Source organism: Thamnophis sirtalis, unplaced genomic scaffold, assembly GCF_051295495.1.
Source record: "Thamnophis sirtalis isolate CommonGarterSnake01/CBP01778 unplaced genomic scaffold, rThaSir2_p1.2 scaffold_4, whole genome shotgun sequence".
Lineage (NCBI taxonomy): Eukaryota > Metazoa > Chordata > Lepidosauria > Squamata > Natricidae > Thamnophis > Thamnophis sirtalis.
The window spans coordinates 64490492-64508164 of NW_028261384.1; the positions used below are offsets into that span (position 1 = coordinate 64490492).

The 17673-nt window shown below is 40.6% G+C and overlaps 1 protein-coding gene across 1 annotated transcript in view; it reads right to left on the bottom strand.

Moving 5' to 3' along the window:
- Window positions 1-1700: 1700 nt before the first annotated feature.
- Window positions 1701-17673, bottom strand: part of PDE1C (phosphodiesterase 1C) — a 477912-nt gene continuing 461939 nt past the window's right edge. The window contains exon 16 of the mRNA XM_087714401.1: window positions 1701-2044. Coding sequence (XP_087570527.1) covers window positions 1701-2044 — 344 coding nt within the window. The remainder of the gene's footprint in view (window positions 2045-17673) is intronic.

Below are 17673 nucleotides of genomic sequence, written 5' to 3' on the forward strand. Positions count from 1 at the left end.
ATGTAGGCTACAAGTTGGAATTTTCTGATGATACAGGGTTCAATTCTACTTGGCTTTTCAATATCAGTTAGGTGTTACTGTTGCACTTAGTGCAGTGTGCTCGATCATCTATAGTCAGCAGGGTGGGATGGGGAAACAAAAGGAAGCACATTATCAAAATTATTTCACAGCATCCTAACACAAATCCTGAATGAAACATTTGTGTTGAGTGCAGATATGAAATATAAAAGAACAGCTTTGTTAAGTTGTGAGCAAATAGAAGAGCTAGAGACAGATCTTTGACTTCCAACTCTTTATTGGTGGCGGACAAGCTTGAAATTATACAAGGCATCTTTTGCCCCTTTGGCACTATGATGATTAGAAAAAGATCCCTATGATATCATATGGTATGTGGACAATACTTGGGTCAAGATCAAAACACAGGAATTGAAAGCATTCACCAAACATATCAACTCTGTGCATAGATACATCAAATTCACATAGGAAGATGTTAAGGAAAATACTCTAGCCTTCCTGGACTGTGCAATTCACATCAAGCCTTAACATTGAAGTTTACAGAAAACCCACTCACACAAATCAATATTTACATTCTGAGTACCACCATCCAGTGGAGCACAAAATGGGAATCATCAGAACCTTATATCACTGAGCTGAAGGCCTGCCTACCAGCAAAGATGGAAAAGAAAAAGAATGTAAACACATCAAGGAAGCCCTCAGAACATGTGGCTATCCCAAGTGGGTCTTCATCAAATCTCAAAAAAGACACTACAGAAGCTCCTCTATAACAGACAATGACAAGAACAATAAATGAAGCAACGTTGTCATTCCATACATTGTACGCATATTGGAAAAGCTTATCTTTAGCCAACATAACATACGTGTACACTTCAAACCCAAAAATACACTAAGGCAGAAGTTGTTCACCTCAAGAATAAAACAACCAGACAAAAACTGAGCAACATGGTATATGCAGTACAATGCCGTTAGCCATGTACATTGGGGAAACCAAGCAACCACTTCATAAATACATGGCACAACATAGGAGAACAAACACATCAGGACTAGATTTGGCAATCCATGTGCATTTTAAACACACAGGCCACTCTTTTGAAGACAACCAAGTCCGTATTTTGAACAGAGAGGATCATTGCTTTGAAAGAGGCCATCTATGTCAAAATTGAACAGACCTCTCTCAATAAAGGGTGAGGAATATGACATCATCTATCTCCAATCTACAGCACAGTTCTTTCAACAGTTGCAAGAAGATTCCACACCAATCTGCACCACTGAGGTGACCCTGATGATACAGATAAACTTCCAGATGACCTTGACAACCCGCTAAAAGAATGCAAATGACCAGCTGTTTTCAAGGAATATAAATCCTTCCATTCCCCACCATCCAGTCAGAGCTGCCAGTTTGACACCCCAATCTAGAAGGCTATGGGATCTGAACTATCTATATTTCTGTGTATGATAGGATTATTTTTCAGTTGTTGGCACTATGATCATGACTTCGGCCCGTGATGGCAAACCTATGGCATGTGTGACATAGGTGGCACAAGAGCCATTTATTAGGACACACCGAGCATTGCCCTGTCACTACAGTACTATGTTACTTTAAAATTAACACAAATATCCTGCTAAGTGAGTCATCTACCAGTCTTGGAGTACCTTAGTGAAAAGTGAATTTGCCAGTAAATTCATGGTTCCATGAAAGGACAGATGTACTCACCATTCTGTACGTGCTGTTTTGACTCTCCTCCTGTTGGTTTTGACTCTGCCCCCTTTTCCATCTCAGTTACATTTTTTCTTTGAGAAGTTCCATGTTTGTTACCACCAGTTGGGTGAATCCCATTTATGTTACTTTTATTGATTTTTGTGCTCTTACCATCTCCCGAGAAACCCTCTTTATTCCCTTGTTTACTTTTCTCTGACTTAGTAGTAACGTTATCTTCAGCTTCCTTTTTCCCTTCATTTTCTTCTGTTTTCTTGTCATCTGTACCCTGTTGGGAATTCTCCTCTGCTTCTTTCTTTGCTTTTTCTTCTACATCCACAGCAAAAATAAAAGACAAAACAATGGGGAAGGGAACATAAAAATCATTAGTGGAATTATCAAAATGTTAAATATCCATTGTTTTCAGTTGCTGGAAATGACACAAAGCCTAAAAAAATTAAGAAATGCTACTTTCATTTAGCTGAAGTCTACTACTTGCTTTCTTAAAACTAAGTTGGCATATGCTATTTCTGCCCGTAATAAATGAAGGCATATGAAATATTAATCATCATGGTTACATTTTGCATGTCATTCACCTCTTTGCAATATGTATAAGCTATTTAGATATATATAATTTAGGATGAATATGTATTACTTTTAATTATTCATGAAAAATAAGTGAAGCTTCTATATTTAGAGGTTGCATATTAGATGTTGAAGCCAGGAAGAACTATTGCAGACATTTATTTATCCAGGAAACTAACCAAAATTAAAACTAACAAACCCAAAATAATTCAAATAAAAATAAATAGAATAACATGAATACAATGCTGTCAAAGTCCTAAAAATCCTACAGTCGTATAGCTGGGGTCATCTAATATTTTAGCCTAATGCCTGAGATAGTAACCATATTTCTACAGATTTCCAGAGCACCAACAAGGCTAAGTAATCTGCATCTAGCCTTCCATCCTTCCAATGTCAGTAAAATGAGGACCCAGATTGTTTGAACAATATGCTGACTCTGTAAACCACTTAGAGAGGGCTGTAAAGCATTGTGAAATGGTATATGTCTAAGTGCTACTGCTATATAGGTAGAATGCTGTTCCATAAGGAAGATGCTGCAACAGGGAAATTATATTGGCTGGAACCCATTAGATGATACTGCTTCAAGAAAGAGACCCAGATCATGTCCATCCTGTCAGATATGTGTGGTAAGCATAAGTGATTGGAGATAGGAAGTACCATAAGTAATCTGGTTCTATACTTCATAGGGAAAACCAGTACCTGCAATTGTACTGTACAAGCACAGGGAGCCAGTGTAGTCGTGGAGCAAAGATGTTACAGGGGAATACTATGGTATGCCATCCTTTTTCCAAATAAACATGGAAAGGATAGCAATCATAATAAATCATTGATTCAATGTGCAGGAATTTGCTTATAAAAATAAATTTAAAAATAAAAACAAATATTTTAATAGAAAATATTGCAGTATGCCTCATTTTCACCTAAAATGTAATGCCTGTTATAAGAAGTCATTGATGAATTGTTAAGATTTAGTTGTTAAGATTCAGAATGACATTGAGAGACCGCCTCCTGCCAATTACCTCCTTGCGACCTATTAGATCACACAGATTAGGCCTCCTCCGAGTCCCATCCGCCAGTCAGTGTCGACTGGCAACTACGCGGAGGAGAGCCTTTTCAGTAGTAGCTCCGACCCTTTGGAACGATCTCCCCGTGGAGATTCGTACCCTCACCACCCTCCAGACCTTCCGCACAGCCCTCAAGATCTGGCTATCCCGTCAGGCCTGGGGTTAAAGATTATAATCCGTCCCCTCCCGAATGATGAATGAATGTTGCTTCTATTTTTAATTACGTATTGTCTTTATATGTCATTGTGTGTACTCCCTTCCCTATACGTTGTAAGCCGCCCTGAGTCCCCTCAGGGAAAAGGGCGGCCTATAAATAAATTTATCTACATCTACATCTACATCTTCATCTACATTGCATTTGTAATTAATCTTGATTAAAATAATCGTAATTATTGCATCCCTAACTCAATTGCCAAAAGAGATAATGCCCATAAATGCTGAAAAGATTCCCTCAATTTTGTCCCACATATTCAGGAGAAAATAAACCATTTTGTTCTTTTAAAAGATAAAGGCAGTCATTCTGTGATACAGAGTTAGACAATACTATATCAATTCCCATAATCATTACATATTTTTATTCCATGCCTGAATTCAGTTTTTTATAGTTTTGAGGCAGTCACTATTTCTTGATAAGCTTGGAGCTCAGTAACATTTTGACCTGAATAATATAGAAGCAATTTGTGCTCTGACTGGAATCCTTTGTCTTCTTTTAGATTTACATTTTAGCTCAATGGGAAGCAGCTCTGAAGTATCCCTGCCTTCCTATCTTTGAACAAGGAAGAGTTTTCCATTAATATTTAAAGAGAGAAAACAAGTTTTTTTTAATGTGATTACTTTTTGCTAGTCAGCTAACTAAGGTATGTAGGAAGCACATCACAATAGTAATGGGTTTTTTAAACTACCCTGACATCAACTGGAAGAAAAACTCTGCACCAAGTGGAAGATCCAACAGGTTCCTAACAAGCCTAGCAAACAGCTTTGTTTCCTAAAAAGTACAGAAGGGAACAAGGGGATCAGCCATATTGGACTTAATTCTCACTAACAGAGATGAAATGATAGAAGGTGTTGAAGCTACATTAACCTTGGGGGCAAATGATCAGGCAATATTGGAATTCAACATTATGCAAGCAGAAGTAATAGAATAAAGTCAAACTAGAGTCTTGGACTTTAAGAGAGCTAATTTCAATAAACTTAGAGAAAGCTTGGGAAGAATTCCATGGATGAGAATCAAGAGGAAAACAACTTAAGAAACTTGGGAAATTTTGAAAAGTGAGATTATAAAAGCCCAGTCTAGCATGATACCAATGAAAAAGAAAAATAATAGCTCTGAAAAGAAACCAGCATGGCTGCATAAAAACTCTCTGACAAATTGAAAGAAAAAGGAAAAAGGGGGAAATAACTAAGGCAGAATATCAGCAAATAGCCTGAGCCCATAAAAATGAAGTGAGGAAAGTTAAAGCTTACAATAAACAAAGGCTTGCAACAAAAGTTAAAAAAAATAACAAAAAAGCTTCTTCCAACATGTTAAAAACAAGAAAAAAGTCAAGGAAACAATTGGGCCATTGCTGGGAGAAGGTGGCAAGAAGGTGACAAGCAACAGGGGGAAAGCAGAACTACTTAACTCATTTTTTGCATCTGCCTTTACACAAAGGGAAAAAGCAGTCCAACCTATCAAAAACAGTTGTAAACTCTCCATGTTGACATTCCACGCATACGGTCAGCAGAGCCAGATCTTAGATTACAGTAACTGGGTTGAGATGAGTGTATCTTTTGGGCAACATGATTTATGACACAGGCTGAGGGGAAGAAAGGAACAGGAGCAAAGTTCAGAAGCAGATACCAAAGAAATGGCTGCAAATAAATATTGCCTAATGAAGAATGCCTAATGAAATTGTTAATAAATCACTGGTTTTTGTATCAAGACATTGGCTCGCTTATCATGAATCAGGAATGGCATTGTTAGGAAATGTTACAGACAGCCATTTCTTGCTTTTATAAATCAGGGATGCCTAAAGGGAACTCAGAAGACCATGGCAAAAGGCTAGCTATCTGAAGAAAGCCTGATTGAGCTGGAGTGCAGCCTGACCTCAGACATCAAAGCTGAGATGGGGAAAGCAAGAGGAGATGAGTATTCAACCCCTAAAACAGCTAAAGTTGAGCCCCCACCCCACCCCTATGCCAGAAAAAGGGAAAGATCCTAAGCGAGCTTGGAAGAGTGGAGGGGATGCTGGACTGGAATCAAGCCAGGCCCCCAAAGCCCCAAATGGAGCCTCTGAGAAGTTCTATAGAGCAACAGAGGGAGAAATTTGACTGGGTCACCCTCCGTGAAGAAAGGCCATTATGCATGCCAAAAGAGAGGGGAGTAACAGTGGATCCTCTTGAGGTGACGAGAAGCACACGGGAACCCAGCCCCCTTCTCCACCCATCAGAAGGAAGATGAAACCAGTGCCTCTCCCACATAGCAGGAAGGCTACCCAGGGCAGAAAATCTCCCCCCTCCCTCCAAATTAGAACTGAGTATCTTCAGACATATCAAACAGAAGCATACAGAGGCCGACAGTAGGAGGGAAGAGCAGTGCTGATTGAACCACCCAGGTTCAGAGGAAAGTTTGATGGGAACTCAGACCAGTTAGCCCTATTCCTTGACTCAGCTGAGATCCACCTAGAATGCTATGGACACCTCTATTCATCCCCAGAGCCATAGTGAATACTATCACAGAGGGACTAGGGGGAGAAGCAAGGGAATGGCTAGCAGCCCTCAGCCCCCCAACTGCAAGGCATAGATGACTTCCTATGACTGCTAGAGGCCAGATTTGAGGAGATGGAGGGGGACCTGCATGAGGAAGATGAGCTCAGCAATCTAAAGCAGAGGGGCTGCTCCATCAAAGAGCACATCCACAAATTCAGGAGAGTCATTGGAAGGCTACCCCCTTTGCTAGAGGGTCAGTTAGTGTATTTTTTCAGAACGAGTCTGGACAGACGGATTGCCCAAGTAACTGCCTACCGTGACATCCCAAAGTGATTCTCTGAGTGGTTCCAAGTAGCAGTAAAAGTCGATGGTAGATTGCACTCTAACGACATGAGAAAGCCACCAGACATGAAAAAGAGAGGTCAACTCAACCTGAAAATGCCTGGCCGATGGGAACCCACAGCAACACAATGGGCCCCAAAACCAGCCCCTCCTCAAAGTCCACTGAAATGCTACAGATGCAGGAAGTTGGCTACATAGCATCTGCGTGCATAACCCCAACCTTGATGCCAAGGCGAGAGCCGCTACCCAGGACATGACTGGAATAAGGCCACAAACAGGCCGCCCACACATCCTGGGTCCCTCCCCACCTAGATGAAGAAGCGGGGGGAACCCCAGGCAACAACAACCAGTCACCAGAATCCTATGACAGTGACGACGAGGGCAAAAATGACCTAAAGGTGAGAGGACCAATTTACCCTTTCCTTTTTACAATATGCCTCACAGCCCCAAAAAGAGGAAGCCAGGGGGATTTTCAAGCCCTAATAGGCTGCACTAGATGCTTGATCAACCTGACCACAGTCCTGAAACTGGGGATCAGAGCAAAATGATTGGCCCAATCCAGTTCAAACAGGTTGATGGGTCCCTAATAGGGGGAGCCTATGCCACCCCACCTGACCGAACCAGTGAGACTAGAACTAGTGGATCACTGGGAAGTAATTTGATTCATAATAGCCCCCAAAATGACAGATTCAGTCATACTGGGACTCTCCTGGCTAGACAAGTGGGGACTGATCATCTGGTGGCAAGAGGGTACCCACAGACTTAGGATAGAAAAGGGGACCCAACCCCTTCCATGCCAGCAAGCAGAAACACCACCCAAGCAGGGAACCCCCCAAAAGAGCTCACCAGAACATCTGGGAGCCACATCCAACAAAACCCCAGAGACCGAACATATCCCAGGGGAATATCAGGATCTCGCAGAAGTATTCAGTGAGACCGAGTGCAACATTCTCCCCCCCCCCCCCACGGTGAGGCAGATTGTGCCATCAAAATCATCCCTGGGGCAAAACTATCCAAATCCAAACTGTACGCCATGTCGCCCCAGGAAATGCAAGAAATGTGCAAATACATAGACAAAAACCTAGCATGAGGGTTCATTCAGCCAGTCAAGCCACGGGTAGTGGCAACAGTCCTCTTCAAAAAGAAAAAAGATGGAATTATGAGTGTGGACTTTAGAGGAATCAATGCAGTGTGTGTACATAATTTATACCCTTTCCCCTCATGAAGGACATGCTATCTCACTTGGCCAAGGGAAATGTCTTCAACAAACTAGACTTCAGAGAGGCTTACGATCGAATATGGATCAGGGAAGGAGATGAGTGGAAAACAGTGTTCAACTGCCCCCTAGGGAGCTTCCAATTCAAAGTGATGCCTTTCGGACTGCAGGGAGCCCCAGGAGTGTTCATGCAGTTAATAAATGAGATGTTGCATGAGCACCTCTACAAGGGGGTCCTCGTCTACCTGAATGACATCCTCATCTACACAGAACTATGAATGACCACATACCCCTGGTCCAACAGGTACTGGAAAAACTTCAATCTATCAAAATGTGAATTCCACCATGCACAACTAGACTACCTACTTTACTGAGTGTAAAATGAGGGAATAAAGATGGACCCAGCCAAAGTACAAGTCATCCTAGGCTGGCAACCTCCTTGCACCCAGAGACAGCTAGAAAGCTTTTTAGGGTTCACGAACTTCTATAGGCAATTCACCCCCTCCTTTGCAAAGATTGCCAAACCCATGACAGACTTCTTAAAGACAGGCAGCCCAGGAAAAAACTTCACCCGGGATAACCTCTACAGTGGTACATAACCTACCAAAAGGCATTTGAGACACTAAAAGAAGTGTATGCAAAGGAACCGGTGCTGAAGCATCCTGACCCCGAGCAACCCTTCATAATCCAAGCAGATGCCAGTGACATGGCAGTGGGAGTGGTGCTACTCTAAAGAAACAACCAAGGAAACTTACAACTCTATGCCTATACCTCCCGCAAGCTCACAGACACAAAGAGACGATGGGCTGCATGGGAAAAGGCGCTGTTAACCTTGAGACACCTGTTGGAAGAGGGGCAGAAACTGTTCTCTACTAACCTTAAAAATCTGGAGGCTCTCAGGACCCCGTGGAAACTATCACCCAAACAAGTCCAATAGGTTCGATATTTCAACTGCTTCGACTTCATACTAAAGCACATTCCAGGACAGAGGAACTTTCTAGCTGACGCCCTCTCCTGCAATGCCCCAGCACAAATGTGAATGGGAGCAGGTGGTGGATGGCATCATTCCCTGTACCCAAATAGCTGCCCAAGTGACCATCAGATGACAATGCTGTGACCGGCACAACCAACCAGCAGGAGACCTAACCATGAGACTCAAAGTTGAACTGCTAGCAGACCCCTGGTTTCAAAATAACTCAACACATCTTGACAAAAAGAGATGACCTCGCATGGAAGGGGATGAAACTCTATGTTCCGAAATCCCTACCCACCCTAATTCTCCAGAGGAGCCTCAATGCCAAACCTGCAGGCCACTTTGGATTCCTAAAGACTTTACACTTAGCCTGGAGGCAGTTCTGGTGGCCCAAAATAAAGAAAGATGTGGACAGTTACGTGAAAAGTTGCACCATATGCGCCACAATGAAGAGGCGACCAGGGAAAAACCCTGGACTGCTGCAACCAGTAGCAGAACCAAACTGTTTGTGAAGCATATCTACTGACTGCATGGAGTACCTCAAAGAATTATTTTAGACTGAGGGGTCCAGTTCATGGGTAAATTCTGGAGGGACTTCCTGTGGTCCATTGGGTCACCCCAGGGTCTTAGCTCAGCTTTTCACCCGAGCAGCAATGAGGGGGCAGAGAGACTGAATGCTATGGTGGAGAAGTACCTGAGGTGCTAAGTGAACTATCAGCAGTCCAATTGGGCAGACCTGTTGTCTTTTGCTGAGGTTGTGTACAATAATGCTGCTCACAGCAGCACAGGGCGTTTTGAAAATAGTGAGTGGCATACCTGAGTATCCAAGGGATCCCCCTTCCTCAGTCAGCTTGATTGATAGGATGTCAATGCTAAAAGCAATCTGACCCCTTGTCAGAGGCATTTTGGGTAATGAGTAGAAATATCCAGGCTGATCACTTTATAGAAAGATTCCATTAAAAAAAATCCAAATAAGGCTGTGGGGAGGATGTAGTCTTGAATCCTATACTTGTATTCAAATTGTTTTTGCTCACAGAGATTGGTTTTGAAAAGTAAGTGGAGCCAGATGTCAACTCTCTGTGTTGACATTCCACGCATACCATCGGCAGAGCCAGATCTCAGATTACAGTAGCTTGGTTGAGATGGGTGTATCTATTGGGCAACATGATTTATGACACAGGCTGAGGGTAGGAAAGGAACAGGGGCAAAGTTCAGAAGCAGATAAAGAGAGCAAACAAATGGCTGAGAATAAATATTGCCTAATGAAGAATGCCTAATGAAGTTGTTAATAAATCACTGGTTTTTGTATCAAGACATTGGCTCACTTATTATGAATCAGGAATGGCATTGTTATGAAACTTTACAACAGCACCACAAAAAACAGATTAAAAACACAAGTTCAAATAGGAAAGAAACTGAGGAGTTCAAATCACCAGGACCAGATGCATTACATCCCAGGGTTCTAAAGGAACTGGCAGACAAGATCTCAGAACCACTGAACTATATCCCTCTAGCAGTTCACACCGGGGAACTGCTAGAGGGCTGGAAAAGAGCTGATATAGCTCCCATATTCAAAAAAAAAGGGAGTGGGAATAAATCCAGGAAACCACAGACCTATCAGACTGACCTCAATACCAGGGAAGATTCTGGAAAAGATAATCAAGCAATGAATCAGCGAATATCTAGAAGTAAGCAAAGTAATAACCAAAAGCCAACATGTCAAAAACAGATATATGCCAGACTAATCTTATTGCATTCTTTGACAAAGTGACAAAATCAGTGGACCAGAGGAATGTTGTCGATATAATTTACTTGGACTCCAATAAGGCATTTGATAAAGTAGCCCATAACCTACTAATATAATAGAAAAGGTAGAAATATGTGGGTTAGACAGCATCACCGCCAGATGAATTTGTAACTGGCTGATCAACTGCATTCAGCATGTAGTCCTCAATGGAATTGCATCTACATGGAGGGAAATATGCAGTGGAGTGCCACAAAGTTCTGTTTTAGACCAGTATTCTGCAACATCCTCATCAATGACTTGGACGAGGGGATAGATTGGGAACTCATCAAATTTGCAGATGACACCAAGCTGGTAGGAATAGTCAATACTCCAGAAGTTAGGCTTAAGATACAGAAAGATCTTGAAAGGCTTGAACATTGGGCACTATCTAACAAAATAAAATTCAATGGTGAAAAAAGTAAGGTTCTACATTTAGGCAAGAAAAACAAAATGTACAGGTACAGTATATGTGGTACCTTCCCCAATAGTAGTAACAGTGAGAGGGATCTTGGAATCCTAGTGGACAACCATTTAAATATGAGCCAGCAGTGTGCAGCAGCTGCCAAAAAACCCAACACTGTTCTAGGCTGCATAAACAAAGGGATAGAATCAAGATCATGTGAAGTGGTTTTTTTTTACTTTTTTTAAAAAAAAATATTTCCATTTTCATAACATACAATCACATGTATACTATACATAGCCAGTATCATATAGTATTAAAAGATAATTACATCAGTTCCTCTTGTCAAAAATGCCCAGAAAAATAAAAACCCATTATAGCTCTTCTACTCTCCATACACCTCTTTCTACTACCTCTCTCCAACTTCCTATCTTCCCTCCATCATCCTTTCCTACCCTACTTCCCCTTCCTTTCTCCTTCTCCTCTCTCTACATTCCACTCCTCCTTATCCTCATCCTCCTCATCGCCCCCCCTTACCCTCTCTCTATAGCAATAGCAGTAGACTTATATACCGCTTCATAGGCCTTTCAGGCCCCTCTAAGCGGTTTTACAAAGAGTCAGCATATTGCCCCCAACAATCTGGGTCCTCATTTTACCCACCTCGGAAGGATGGAAGGCTGAGTCAACCCTGAGCCGGTGAGATTTGAACCGCTGACCTGCTGATCTAGCAGTAGCCTGCAGTGCTGCATTTAACCACTGCGCCACCTTGGCTCTTGGCTCTCTATCCCTCTCTTCCCATATTTCTTCTCCCTTCTGTTTCTCACTCCTCCTCTAATTGGTGTATTTCCGCTTCATATCAATATGCTTAACATATCCTAGTTTTAAAGAAAAAATAATGATGCTAATAGTAATGAAAATATAAGAGAAGACAGTATACACGTGGAGTCAAATTACATTAAAATCTAACACGTCTCGTCAAACCTGATATATGACCCTCCCCCCCACCCTCCCCCCCAACCCCCCCAGCCTTCCCTCCCCCAACTTCCCAGGACCCGTACACGGTATAGATTTTTAACAAAAAACAGTCTAAAATATATTGGAAAAAAGAATAAAAAATTGATAACATCTTTACATTGAACTTAGCTCCTCCTTGCTAAGCTAACTTTAAACAATTTAAATCATTCCTGATCTTAAGCCAAGGTGGCGCAGTGGTTAAATGCAGCACTGCAGGCTACTGCTAGATCAGCAGTTCAGCGGTTCAAATCTCACCGGCTCAGGGTTGACTCAGCCTTCCATCCTTCCGAGGTGGGTAAAATGAGGACCCAGATTGTTGGGGGCAATATGCTGACTCTCTGTAAACCGCTTAGAGAGGGCTGAAAGCCCTATGAAGTGGTATATAAGTCTACTGCTATTGCTATTGCTTAATCATAAGCTATCTGGAATTTCTTAGTCCCGTATTTATTTTGTTTATAATCAATCCATTTTTTCCAGTCACGTTTATATCTCTCGTTTGAGTGGTCCCTAAGATATGCAGATATTTTAGCCATCTCGGCTAAATTTGTGACTTTCAATGTCCATTTGTGAATTGTAGGCAAGTCTTCCTTCTTCCAGTGTTGCGCCACCAACAATCTTGCTGCAGTTATTAAGTGCAAAATCAAATTAATCTCTACCGCTGTATAGTTGGTAATTATACCTAACAAAAATAACTGAGGAGTAAACTTTATCCTTTTTTAAAGAACATTTTGCGTAATCCATCATATTTTTATCCAAAATGCCTTAACCTTTTGGCAAGTCCACCATATATGAAAATATGTAGCATCGAGAGAACCACATCTCCAGCATTTGGGTTGTAGATTCAGATACATAGAAGCCAGCTTTTTAGGATCCAGCTTTTTAGAAAACATCTTATAAAAATTTTCTCTCAGGTTTTGGGCTTGTGTAAATTTTACATTTCTTATCCAAATTCTTTCCCATGTATCCAACATTATTGGTTCTTCAATATTTTGAGCCCACTTTATCGTACAGTCTTTAACTAGTTCTGTTTCGGAATCCATCTGCACTAATACATTGTATATTCTCTTTATATGCATTAAACTTTGATCTCTTATTTGTTTAAATAAATTATCCTCGACTTGCATGAAACCAATTTTTTGATCTGTTTTCCACCTGGCCTGTAGCTGTCCATACTGGAACCATGTTTGAATTACCTTTTCCTCTTTTAATATATCTAAGGATTTTAGTTGTAATACACCCCTTTCTAGGGTAAGAAGCTGTCTGTAAGTAATTATATCCTGTTTTTGTGCTATGTTCATATTTTCTATTGCGTGTCTAGGAATTGCCCACATGGGTATCTTATCATTTAATTTATATTGATATTTTTTCCAAACCCGCAGTAAAGCATTCCTTAAAATATGACTTTTAAAATTTTTGTCCACTTCTTTGTTGTATAACAGGTAAGCATGCCAATCGTATACCAGATCATACCCCTCGATATTAAGTATCCTATCATTAGTTAAATCAATTCAATCACTAATTACAGATAATACTACTGCATCATAATATAATTTTAGGTTGGGTAATTTCAAAGCTCCCCTCTCAAGCACATCTTGTATTATTTTTAGCTTTACTCTCGGCTTCTTTCCTGCCCATAGAAATTTATTAATACCCTTCTGCCATTCTAGCAGGTTCACATCTTTTTTAAGTATAGGTAGCATTTGGAAAAGAAATAAAAATTTAGATAATATATTCATTTTCACTGCTGCTATTCTTTCCAGCAGAGATAACTGTAACTTGTCGCATTTTTTCATCTTTCTCTGTATACTATGCCAAAGTGGTTCATAACTATACTTATATAATTTCCCATTTGAGGTTGAAATATTAACTCCTAAATATTTGACCTTCTTAACTGTTTCACATCCTATCATTCCTCCTAGTTTTTCCTTTTGTTTAGTATTCATATTTATAGCTAATATTTTTGTTTTCCCTAAATTTATTTTAAAACCTGACACTTGGCCGTATTGGTTAGTCGTATTCATTAAGATCACACTAGATTCCTGCAGTTGGTTTAATATTATAACCAAGTCATCCGCAAAAGCACGCACTCTATATTTTTGCTGCCTAATCTTAATTCCCTTTAGACCCTCCAAGCCCCGTATTTTGTTCAACAGTATCTCCAAAGTTATAATAAGTAATGGAGACAAGGGATAACCCTGTCCTGTACCTTTTTCAATTTGAAAAGAGTCTGTTAAACTTCCATTAACTATAATTTGAGCCGTTTGCTGTTGATATATTGCTTTAATTGATTGTAAGAAATGTTCTCCTATTTGCATTTTTTGCAGTGTTTTCAACAGGAATTGCCAATTAACTCGATCAAAGGCTTTCTCAGCATCCAGAAATATGAATGCAGCAGGAATTTGATTATTCTTTCCCAAGTATTCTAGTGCATTAACAATTAATCTTACATTACTTCTCATTTGTCTCCCTTGAATAAAACCTGTTTGGTCATTGTGAATCAATTGTTGAATAACCAACATTAACCTATTTGCTAGTATTTTAGTAAAGATTTTATAATCTACATTAAGTAATGAGATAGGTCTATAGTTTTTTGGTTGAATAATATCTTGATCTTCTTTAGGTATCAGGGATATAAAAGCTGTCTTCCAAGATGCAGGTACCATACCTTCCGTTTGAATCTTATTAAATAATTCCTTAAGAGGTTCTACCATTTCTAATTGTAAATTTTTATAGTAAGCCACTGTCAAGCCATCTGTGCCAGGTGCCTTCCCTGCCTTTAACTGCTTAATTACCTGCTGAATTTCCCCTGAAGTTATTGGTTGATTCAATTTTTGCCTCTGCTCTTCTTTAACTATGGGTATTTTTTTCTTTGTCCAAGATCTCTCTATACCTAGGCCGTTAATTTTATTTTAATTAATTTTATTCTTGTTTTGTAGTCATTTCTACCAATTGTTCCAAATTTCATAATATTCCGACTCTTCTTTATCTTTTAATTTCAGTGTTAAAAAGGACTTAGGTAGTTTTGCTCGCATTTGAGTATTTGGACGAGAAACCTTCTTATCTTTCTTAGTGTACATAACACCGTTCCAGTCACCCAGTAGTATGCAAGACCTATAATCCCACTGTACTAATTTGGCATGAAGTTTTCTATAAAATCCATCTTGTTGTTGATTGGGAGCATATATTCCCAGTAGCAATGTCCTTTTCCCTTCTAATACCAGGTCTATTGCAATATATTTTCTGTGGGGATCTGCTTCGATTAATTCAGCTTTCATGTCTTTTCTTAAGTATATAACTATACCATTTTTCTTCTCCGTAGCAGAAGCTGTGAAGTGTTGTCCAAATAGCAATAGCAATAGCAATAGCAGTAGACTTATATACCGCTTCATAGGCCTTTCAGGCCTCTCTAAGCGGTTTACAGAGAGTCAGCATATTGCCCCCAACAATCTGGGTCCTCAGATTGTATTAATCAAATATTTTTGATCAGTTGATCTAATATGAGTTTCTTGCAAGCAAATTATATCATTCTTCAAATTGTTTAAGATAGTGAAATATTTTCTCTCTTTTCTGTGGAGAGTTCAATCCGTTGACATTCCATGTTAGAAGCTTAATTGTCATCTTTGGTTTCCTGAAGCGTTTTTAGAGCCATCTGGACATCCTGGAGTTTAACCTTTGGCCTGGCTCCTCCCACTGCTTCTAAGCTGGTAACTGTAGCGTCTTGACCGGTGGCAGGTGTTTGTTGGGATTGTTGTTTTTTTAATTGTTGATCCATTCGTCTAGTAATCACATGGTTTGGCCTTTGTTCCATGGCTCCTTGTACTTCTGAGAGAGAAAGATGATCCATCCTTGTTGATAATTGTGTAGTTTGTCCTTCTTGTTCTCTTTCTCTAGGTCCAGATGGTGCCTTCAAAATATTATGGTAAAAATCTTGAGCTTTCCATACAGAATTAAGACAATATCTTTGCCCCTTGAAAATGAGTGCTAGGCCAAATGGTGCATCCCATCTGAACTGTAGCTGATGATTTTTAAGTTCTTCAACTAAAAAGGCATAGTCTTTCCTGGATCTTAGTATTTGATGTGGTATCTCTTTCAAAACAGTCAGTTCCTGACCCCCAATTTGAAGCTTGGTTTAATAGGACTCTTGCAATATCATATTCCTCATGTCTCTTGTAGTAAAGTAGATCACAATGTCCCGAGGAAGCTGCTTCTGCTTCACCAGCCAAGAATTAGCGCGGTAAACCTTATCAATTTGCCAATCAAAGTTACCCCCTGGCCTTCCCATCAGGCTATCGAAAGCTTCTGAGAGAATCTGTTTCAAGTTTTCCTGATTGTTTTCACGCAAACCCCTTACTCTTAGTGCAAGTTCCATTTGTCTATACTGTATCATAATAATTTCTTTTTCAGCATTTTCAACTTCAAAGGAAAGGAGTGATTTAATACTAAATTAACTGTCTTTTTAGTAGGTAAGTTATCAGAAGGAGTTCTTGTAAAAATGAAACTAAGATTTAATACAAACAATTAAAAGTTCCCATATACCGGTTCGCCTTGGACTCAATAAATCAAATTTTGTTCTGAGGAAGAGAGAGTTTCCTTCACACTGCAAATCGCAGTTGGAATTCCTGGCATGGAGACAATTCTGCCACTCGGCTGGCCTTCCCCCCCTCCCAGAAACAAACTGCGAGGATCGGTTGGCAGTTTGCCCAGCAGAATGGCTCACCTTATCTTCTTGCCCAAAGAAAAAGGTAAACAAACTATCAGATGGCTGATGGATTGGCCATCCAACAGATAACACGACCAGGGATTCGGGAGCTATAACAATCAGCTCCCATCAGCAAGCCCCTCCCAGCGGAAGTCCAAGATCATGTGAAGTGTTAATACCATTTTATAATCCCTTGGTAAGGCCACACTTGGAATACTGCATTCAGTTATGGTCGCCACAATGTAGAAAAGATGTTGAGACTCTAGAAAGAGTGCAGAGAAGAGCAACAAAGATGATTAGGGGACTGGAGACTAAAACATATGACGAATGGTTGCAGGAACTAGGTATGTCTAATTCAGGGGTCTGCAATCTTAAACATTCAAAGAGCCATTTGGTCCCATTTCCCACAGAAAACAAAAGACTGGGACTCACAAAACCTGGGTGGCCATGGCCAACTCAATGTCACTCACTTCTGAGTCACATGACCATCCCCAGCCATGCCTACCCAGGTTTTATGGCTATTCCCATTTTCTATGGGAAACAGGTATCTATCTCTCTTCTCCCTCTCTATCTCCCTCCCTCTCTCTCATCTCTTTCATTCTTTCTCTCTCTCTCCCAATCTCCTGATCTCCCATCTCTCTCCCTCTCTCATCTCTTTCCCCCTCTAACTCCCTCTCATCTTTTTCTCTCCCTCTTCCATCTTTCTCATTCTCCCTCTCTATCTCCCCTTTTCTCCCTTCCTCCCCTGCCATCTCTTTCTCTCTCTCCCATCTCTCTCTTTCTCCCTATCTCCCTCTCCCTCCCTCCCTCATTGCTCTCTTTCTCTCTCCCTCCCTCTCCCCATCTTTCTCCCTCTTTCTATCTTCCTCTTTCTCCCCCCTCTCTATGTATCACTCTGTGTCTCTCTCTATGTCTGTCTCCTCCTCCCTCACTTTATCTCTCTGTATCTCTCTCTCCCTCCCTCCCTCTCCCTCCCTCTCTCTCTTTCTCTCTCTCTGTGTGTGTGTCTGTCTGTCTGTCTGAGGTATCCCCTCAGTTAAGGAGGATCTTAAGAGGATGCAAAAGTATTTTTTTTAGTATTTTTAGTATTTTATTAGGATTTATAGGCCGCCCTTTTCCCTGAGGGGACTCAGGGCGGCTTACAATCATTAGGGAGGGGATGCAATTCAAAATAAACAATATGTGAGCAAAA